Raw genomic sequence first — 9,233 nt, forward strand, 5'->3', positions numbered from 1 at the left:
CACGATTAAGACATCCATTACTGAGTGCTGACTCACAAATCAGAACGCTACCAGTAAAAACAAAGAAAAAACAATCTTCATTCAAAGTGAGAATATACAAACGGGCCAAAAGGAACACAGTATAAGAGGAAGCTGTAAAAATTCAGTAAACTCATGAAACATTAAAAAATTTTTAACTTCACTAGGCATACATTTTCCCCGTTTTTTTTTTCAGACTGACGAAGTTTAATTAATTAGAATGTGCACAAAATTAAGTTGCTAGAGAGATAAATTAATAATTTACAGAGGGTTGTTCGGCAATAATCTAATAATAGTTTTCAAGATCAGTGAACACAGCAGGTGCAACTCCTTTCTTAAGCATTAACACTTCAGAGAAGGAAGAAGGGGGTAAGAACCACAATAAAAATATATATATAATATACAGTGTAAATGCAGAAAATCTGCCATCTCTTTTTAAAATTCAAAATACTTTAGAGATGTCTTTATCACATTAAGCATCAACTCTAATTTAAAGTTTCAGTCCTGAATCAATTTCTATGTCTGAAAAATAGCTGCAAAGTGTACTTTTAAACTTGAACAAGGGTGATGTCTTTAAGAATAAAAACGAATCTTACTTGATCATTCTGGGGGCCTTTTAAAAGGCTATCTCGTCTGCCTTCCTGCAAACAGCCAGCTCCAGACTTTCTCTGAAGAAGCCGGGGTGCCTTTTCCGGGTGGGGTGGGGTTAAAAGGGACAACTTTGCTACAACTTGACAAATCCCTTCTTTTGTTTTCCTTTCCTTTGAGAAATCTTTTCACATTCTCACCGGACTTGGGGCTCAGTTGCTCGCTCTTCGCTCGCTCTCCAATCCTCGCTCTCTGTGGATTCACATTTACTGGAATTGTTTCTGGTCGCCAAAAGTGGAAAGAAAAGAGGCAAGGAGAGACAGGGAGGGAAAAGAGGGGATGAGGAGGGGGCTGTCCCTGGAGAGGCCAAGGGTCTCCTAAATGCCCGCAGAATATTTCATTCTCTTCTGTTTCTGCCTCTGGTTGCAGAACCAGACGCGCACCACGTTTTTCTTAAGGTCCAGCTTCTCTGCGATGGCGGCGATCTTTTCCGAGGAGGGCCGCGGCTGGATGGCAAAGTAGGCTTCAAGCGATCGCTTCTCTGGTGCTGCGATGGACGTGCGCTTGCGCTTCTTCTCCGCGCCATTGAAGAGCTCCGGCTTGGTGAGCTTCTCGCGGTGGGACTTCTCGGCCTCCTCGAGCCACGCTTGCAGGATGGGTTTGAGCGCGATCATATTGTTGTGCGACAAAGTGAGAGACTCGAACCTGCAAATGGTGCTCTGGCTAAGCGAGCCCACGCCGGGGATCTTGAGGTTGGCCAGCGCGGAGCCCACATCGGCCTGGGTCACTCCCAGCTTGATGCGTCGCTGTTTGAAGCGCTCGGCGAATGCTTCCAGGTCCCGGGGGTCGGCGTCCACGTCGCTCATGCAGCCCATGTGTGAGGGCAGCCCGTGCGCGTGGGCCATGCTGAGCGCTGCTTGGTGCATGGGGTTCATGGTGGCCATGTGCGGCGCGTGAGCTGGCGTGGACACGACAGCGCCGTCGGGGCCCGCCATGGCACCCAGGGCCAGCCCGGGGCTCAGGTGCTCCAGCAGCTCGCCCTCCAGAGCCTGATGCGGCTGGTGGTGGTGGTGGTGGTGATGGTGGTGGTGGTGGTGCGTGCCCGCTAATGCGGACGGGTGCGAGATGGGCACCGACGAAGAGGAGGCAGCCGACGTGCACGGGATGGTGTTCATGGTGTGGTAGGTGGCGTCCGGCTTGAAGGGGCTGTGGTGGGGCGGGTGGTGGTGGTGGCTCTTGCTCTGGGAGACGATGTCCACGGCCGCCAGAGCCTCGGCGCGGGCCAGCAGACTCTCATCCAGCCCGCCGAATATATTGCTCTGCAATTGCAAGTAAAAGGCACACATTACGCTCAGCAGGGAATTGTACGCACTCTCCGGAAGCCCCGGCCCGGCGCTCTACACCGCTGCCGCGCCTACATTCCCAGAACCTTAAAATAATAATAATAATAATAGGAATAGGAATAATAATCCTGCAAATGGGTGAAGAGCAGAGGAGCAAAGCCACCAAGAGAAGCCAAGAGTGCACGATGAGGGAAAAAGTGAGCCTGCAAACACAACACAACACAACAAGCGCACGGGCAACATCCCAAGTCATAAAAATTAATATGAAAGGAAAAATCCGCTGAATACATAAGAGAGAGAGGGGGAAAATTGGTTGGAGGTGTGGGGTGATTTGCTGTGCAGACATGAAAAAAACATCAAGCAGATAAAGGAGGCTGTCAAAATGTGCCTTTAAGCGGTGATTATGCAGAAATACGCACCGGTGGGGTTGGAAGACACGCTCTCCGCATCGCCTCGGAGCCCCCGCCGCCGCCTCCACTGCTGCCACTGCTACTGGAGCTGCTGCTCCGGCCTCCACCGCCCCCGCCACTGCCGCCACCGCCGCCAGCATTACTGGAGCTGCTAGGGGAGCTGGCGGAGGGCGCCGCGGGCGCGGAAGAGCCGGGCGAGGCGCTGTGCAGTGCCGAGTACTTGGGTTCCACGTGCAGGCTGCCGCCGTGCGGCATGCTGAACGCCTGCTTGCTGTTCAGGGACATCATCATCATCTTCCCGGCCCTCCCGGGCGCTCTGCCGTAGCGCACGCACTGACTGCGACTGCCGGGACCCTCCGAAGAAGTGCAAGGAGAGAGCGGGAGCGGGGAAGGGCGGTGCAAAGTTGCGCTCACTCGCCGCCGCCTCCGAGCTCTGCGCGCCTTGACACGGCTACGCGCTCCTCCGCTGTCAGTCTGAGCGGATGCTGGGCTCCGCTTGGCGCTGGCTGAAGACCTGGGCGACCGAAACTGCCCCAGCGCCTCGCGGCCGCCGAGTTATACTCCCCTCTCCCCGCGCCTGCCCCCGCACCCTCCTCGACCCTCCCTCCCTCCTGCGCGCCTCTGCCCTCCCCCGCCAGGAAGCGCTGGTTTCTCCTGCTCTGTTTCTCGTGTCGCGCCTTCTCCCTCTTTGCTCCTTCCAGGCTCGGGTCCTTTCAGCTTTCCTGACACCCGCCTCCAGCTCCCCCGCCGCGCCCTCCACCTCCCCTTCCTGCCCCCGCCCACGCTCTGATGCCGCCGCCCCTCCCCGGCGCCTCGCAGCTGCCACTTACATCAGTGTCCCGGCTCAACCCCACCTCACTGGCCTGGTTCACGTTCCAGTCACGGGGCAGTTCCTACCTAAGAGCCAGCCTCCAGCCACTCCCGCTTCTTCCGCCCCGTCTCCGCCTCGCCAGGAAAAGAAACTCCTAAATAAAGTTAGGGGCCAAGCCAACTTTGAGTGGGTTTTTCCCTAGACTGCTAGAAACGCCTCTTACCTGGCTGCCTCCCCAGCCTCTTGCTTACAGCTAAGTTTCAGGCCTCCGCCCCCACTCTGCCCGTCCCTCCTGGCAGCGCAGGTGACCCTGATCCCTGGCTCCCGGCCACAGCGGAGGATGCCGGCGCTGCCGCCCATCCGAACCCTCCGCGCGGCTCTGATCTTCCGCTTGGTGCGCGCAGCGGTTCGCGCTCTGCTCTGCGCCCCCTTGGCCCGGCGGGTGCCTGGTGCCGAAGAGACATGGGGTCGACAGGGCTGCAGGGCTTTCTCTCACTCGGTTTCTCGCAGCTCTCAGCGGATTGGACAGCCGCGGAGCCGGCCCGGGTCGCCTGTGCGCATGCGACTCCCCCACCCTCAGCCCCCGTGTACTCTCCCCCACACACAACCACCAGCGACACACACTCCTCTCCACCCTCTTTTTCTCTTCCTCCGGATCTTCCTCCCGCTCCTCCCTGTATCCAGTTCAGTGTGAGTTGGGTCTTGGGCGGATCCACTGGCAAACCCTGCCACTGGATTTGTTATTCTTCATTAGCCACAATCAAAGGAGGAAGAGGCAACTGTCAGAGGGAGAGGGAGGGCCAGAGATCATAGGGCGCATGTGCTGCTGAACATCCCACCCCCCGACACACACACACACACACACACACAACACCAATACACACATACATACACACACACAAGCTGGCGTAAGCCCCACTTATCTTCATTTCCACAGCCGCTCGCCGCAGAGAGAGCCTATTTTTAGCCAACACTTTGCTCGCACTTTTGTCCCAGTGCAGACCACTTTTCTTCGATGTGGACACACACTCTTAGTTCCAGTTGTAAAAGGAGACAACCTCATATACACACGCACACACACAGCCTTCCTCTCCTCCCGGCTCTGGTCTTTACTTCCTTCCGTGCTGGAGGCAGCTGTCACCTCCCTAGAGCGCTGAAGGAGCGGGGTGCAGGCGAGGGTGCGAAAGCCCTGAAACCAGGACTCTGGAGCCTGCGGGTGGCCCGACCCGGACGGGGGCGGCTGGGAGCAGGTGCAGGCACACGGTGCCTGGGGAAGGCGAGCAGGTGCGAGAGCAGGCGGCAGGCCTGAGAGGCGCTGGCGCGCGCTGGGACAAAACAGAGTGGGAAAGAGCGTGGCGAAGGGGGGCCCTCGAGTGGTCAGCGCCCGGAAGCCCCGCGGCGCTGTAGGGGACTGCCTGTTCACCCATGACCTCAGCCAGGCTGGACGGCAGGTTCAAGTTGGGAGCACAGTCCTTCGCAGCAAACGACGCGCGACGGGCTCTGTCCATGGTCCTTAACCCCCTTGCGCTTTCCTGAGCTACTCCGGGGCTTGCTTTTCTCCTCCCCTCTGTGCAGAAAAATAATGAATAGTAGCCGAAGGGGGTTCCTACTAGCAGTGTTCCCGAGCATGAGCCAGGAGAAGCTTGGACACGGGTCTGGAGAGGGGGTGTTGACATGAATATATGTGGTTTCAAGTAAACCGAACGATTCAAGTAAATGCTTAGGTGTTTAATTTCTACCTCAACAACAGCCAGGGTAATTTTCAAGGAAATGAAAAACTGACATTGTATAGCTCTCACTGTCTCAAGCTTGGAGAAATGAAATAAATCAAAGTTAAAAGCTTGAGTATCATTTAATTATAGTGCGAATAGCGCTTTGAAAGAAGTACAACAACATCTCTAAACAAATTATGACTGGGCCAGAAAGGAATTATTAGATTGAAATTTCATTTAGGCTCGGGAGACACCGCGCTTCACTGTGTAATCTGCTATGCCTCATCTGATTTGTATGCTTAATTCAGCTTGACGAATTTATTAGTTTTCATAATAGTGAAAAAAATGAGCAGCACTATGGGCTAATGCATTGTGTGTACTATAAATTGCATGTCATCGTGGAAAGGCTGAAGTCTATAGAAATCTTTTATTAATGTCGGTATAGGAGGGAGGATTTTCGTGCAAGCCTTGGAGAGGTTCACGCCAAACTCCACTGTTGCTGTGTCTCACTGGTCCATTAACATATCGTCATACTAATTAGACTACTTCATCAGTGATATAATTTCAAACTTCAAATTATGTTCTAATTAACAAGGGTTGTCCAATTTGCTTAATCTTCAAAAGGCTTTGGATGCTCTAATTAATATAAACTGTTGAGCATCTCTAATGCCTAATAAAAATCCATTAAAATATTTTGGGTATGTTCGATCAGTACTGTGTAAGGGCCAAAGGGCTAAAATGAGAGTGCAGGAGGACAATAATTGGAAGACAAATATCCGCATCTACCTGCTTCCCCCAGATTATAACACTAAGTGAATTTCAGGAGAAACTTTTGGGTATTGCACCTCCTAAACAGTGTGTTTATGTGTTTAAATAAAGGCATAAGAATATCAAGGAGAAAAACCACATGGGGAAAAAATTCTTCTCTTTCATTAGGTGCCTAATTAGATGTAAAGTGAAAAGCAACCCTGAGGAGTTTCCCGAGCATTATTGCGGCAACAGTCTGCTGAACTTGGATTGCAAAATCAAATATTTGGGGGTGTTTTGAACCTCTCGCTGTCCCCTCCCCCTTTATTGAGCTTAATTACTTGCAATAGTTTTTTTAATGTATGTTGTCACTTGGGAGTATTGAGAAATGCATATCGTTAATATGAATTAATCTTGATTTTAATAGCAACTGACAACTGATCTCCAAAATGCTAAACACTTGTCACCACTTCATATGGTAAATAAGGTAGTATAATAAATTCATGAAATAAAGAGGGCATGGTTGAAATGACTGGACAAACTTTGATATGGAATTTATTGGCTAAAACTATTTTAAGCAGGACAACTTCCAAGAGGCTATTTTCCTGATGGCTAAAATCCATATATCATTAATTAATTTTAATATAACTTTTTTTATCTCTCAGATATTTCTCAGTGATATCTCTAATTCTAGACAAGACAAAAAGGAAGCCCTTTATTCTAATTATCAAGTTGAGATAAATTAATATGTAGTTGCAGAGTAATTCAAGAGTCTATTTACCCGTATTCCCTTCCCCCTAGAAAACACATACATTAAAAAAAAAAAAAAAGTCACAGAGTTAGATTTCTCCTTTTCTCACTCAAAGTGAAAAATGAACAGCAGTGATTGTGTTGCATTAGAGGGAAAATGCAATTCTTTTTTCATCACCAGGACTTGCAATCTCTCCTTCCAGGAGTGTCCAGAATACCAACGTCTTTGTGGTGATGTCAATAAAACCCATTTCGGTTTTGCCCACAGGCATTACTGCAAAGTGCTCCAGCGAATGTGGAAGCCGCTCTCTGAGGAAGAAAGACTTCAGCCCCCCAGGTAGCGGAGGCCATCTAAAGAACCGCAAAGTTGGGAATAAACCCGAGGGGTGGAAGCGAATGGCCCAATATACGAAATCTGCTTCACATGACCTCAACACACACTTTTATGCCCAAGTGCCTACCCGTGCTGGCGCTTCTGCACACCTACAGACCTACCTAATACCGAAAACAGAGAAGTGATTTTTTTTAAAGCAGAGCAGTGGAAAAATGGATCAACTGTGTGACTACACGAGGAGTGCCTTTCTTCTCACCAAGCCTCTTTGTTTGACAATAGCTTCTGTCCCATCCGCTGCCAGATGCGGACAGATGTGACCAGCTTCCCCTTTGGGCAGGTGAGGAGTTGCTTGAGGTTCCACCCAAGATCTCGGGCAGCGGGGTCCCTACAGTAAGCGGCACCCCCACCCCGAAATCGGCCCGCAGCCATACCGAGAGGAGAGATCACTGTCTCCTCCCTTGTATCTGGGTCCTAATTTACTATTAAAATTTTAAGCAGTGCATTCATATTTTACTGGATCTAATGTGTTTTATTAAATTTTAATCTATTAAGGGCAGTGTGCTTTCTTTGTATTTCAAACAGAATTGAGGTGGAAGATTTCTTAAAGGACAGATAAGCCCTATTCAGGCACTATTTCGATCTCGGGTAGACAGGGCTTGGGGAAGTAAAAAGGGAAAGGATGGATTCCCCTCATCCCATCTTCTCAAGGCGGTCAATCTGCTCCGATTCTGAATAGAAACAGACACCCCCGTGAGCTCTCTCTGGTCTCTGCGGCTTGGGGCAGAAGGGTGGGGGTGATTAAACTCCTGCATGGCCTGGGCTGTTCCAGGGAAGAAAAAAGGAAGATATTATCCCTGAAACTGAGACTTCTGAGAGTGCCCAGAGAGCTGGCCACAGAGTGAAATGCTGGGGGAGGAGGGCACTCCTGGGCTCTCACCTCCTGAAATAAGGGACTAGGCTTGAGAAGTGATGGGTGAGTTTTGCTCAAACATCTTTCCCTCTTTGGAGCATGTCCACCACTGCTCTTGTGTTTCTCTCTAGCTTTCCCTCTCCGCTGGCTCCCTGTGAGCCCAGTCTCCCTCACTTATAGGTTTGAAGGAGCCCCTCCTTTGCCCAAAGACGCCAGGCACCCCCTCTGCCGTATGGCACAGCCTCCTCTCAGTGCCTTCCTGGCTAACTCTCTCTCACTCTCACCCTCCCAATGCAAGCCTCAGCAAGTATCTCCGGAAACCTCTGCACCCGGCAGTTCCCAGGCCCTTCTAGATGGAAATTCGGACTCGCAACCCCTGCCCTCCCATCAAGGCCAGGCAGGGCAGAGAGAGGGGGACAAAAGCAAGTGACTATTGGCGCTCTGGAGGGCGTGCTTTAAGGGTAGAAAGAGACTTGTGCCTGGGCAAGTTACCAAACGAGCCACGTGGGGCTCTCTCTAGGTAACTCTGGACTGAGAGATGTGGCCGGGCAGGGGACAAGGGGATGAGAGGAAGCACAGCAGAAAAGAAAGCAACAGTTCTCTCTTTCCTCGTTGGAGGGAAGGGAGCAGAGCTCAATGTCAAATAAAGCAGACTGGGAGGAGGCGGACACGAGACACAAGCCCCAGGCCCGCTGGTTGCCTGCGAGGCTCACCCCTTCACGATTCTGCCTAGCAGGTTTGCTGAGGCGGAGTGTGGAGAGGAACTCGCGCGGGGACAGCTGATTGGGCCCACTGGAGTCGACCAATCTTTGGAGCAAACACAAAGAGGGGGGCGGGGAGATTCAGTCCTCCGTATGCAACTCCGCACTCCCCAGAGCGCGGGAGCGTGAATTCACACACTCATGAGCAGACATACACACACCCTTACACACCCACTCCCGCAGACACACTCACTAACACTGAGACGCGCGCGCGGACACATGCTTCTCCTCTCCCCGTGCAGCGCGCCACTTTGGGGGATGGAGGGCGGACCTCCACGTTCTTGTCCGCAAGCATGCACGCCTGTGTTTACTTGCCCCGGTGAAACTGTTATTTTTCGTCGCAGTGAATTTCCTTGGTCCATGTGTTTACCTCTTCTCAAAGTTAAGTCCAGTCACGAAATCAAACTTAAAGCATTGGAACAATCAATGAAGACTTTTGCAATCCATGGCGCCTTGCGCTTCCTGGAACTAAAATAAATGCAAGAAATCGAAACTTAATTACTTGAAAGAAATCCAGAAATCCTTCTGCATAATTTATCCAGTCATTTTTAGTAGCGTTTGTGTTCGGTGCAGTGTATGTTAACTCTATACTTTTGGCTAAGATCTGGCCCCTTCATCGATTCCTTGGGGGTCGCTGCGCCCCACCTCAGCCGGGAATTTTGCCCTGCACTAGGCTCCCCTTCCTCCCATTCCTCAGAGCTGATTTGGTAACATTTCTTTTCAGAAGTCACCAACTGTAACATACAAGAATCCCCGAGGCTGAGTGTCATGTGTCGTTAAAAAACAAAACATCTCAACCGTTCTTTCTTCTTTTTGCTCACCAAGGCTGTTATTTGAATTTGTGTGAGT

The 9,233-nt window shown here is 51.1% G+C and overlaps 1 protein-coding gene across 1 annotated transcript; it reads right to left on the reverse strand.

The window, feature by feature from the left end:
- Positions 1-526: 526 nt before the first annotated feature.
- Positions 527-2,653, reverse strand: POU4F2 (POU class 4 homeobox 2). The gene is made up of 2 exons (XM_004420890.3): positions 2,369-2,653; positions 527-1,925 (listed from the first exon to the last, which is right to left on the reverse strand). The coding sequence occupies exons 1-2, from the start codon at positions 2,651-2,653 to the stop codon at positions 984-986; spliced, it is 1,227 nt and encodes a 408-aa protein (XP_004420947.1). The 3' UTR covers positions 527-983.
- Positions 2,654-9,233: the final 6,580 nt, after the last annotated feature.

This window comes from Ceratotherium simum, chromosome 12 (genome assembly GCF_057802395.1).
Source record: "Ceratotherium simum simum isolate JZ-2026a chromosome 12, ASM5780239v1, whole genome shotgun sequence".
NCBI classification, from domain to species: Eukaryota; Metazoa; Chordata; class Mammalia; order Perissodactyla; family Rhinocerotidae; genus Ceratotherium; species Ceratotherium simum.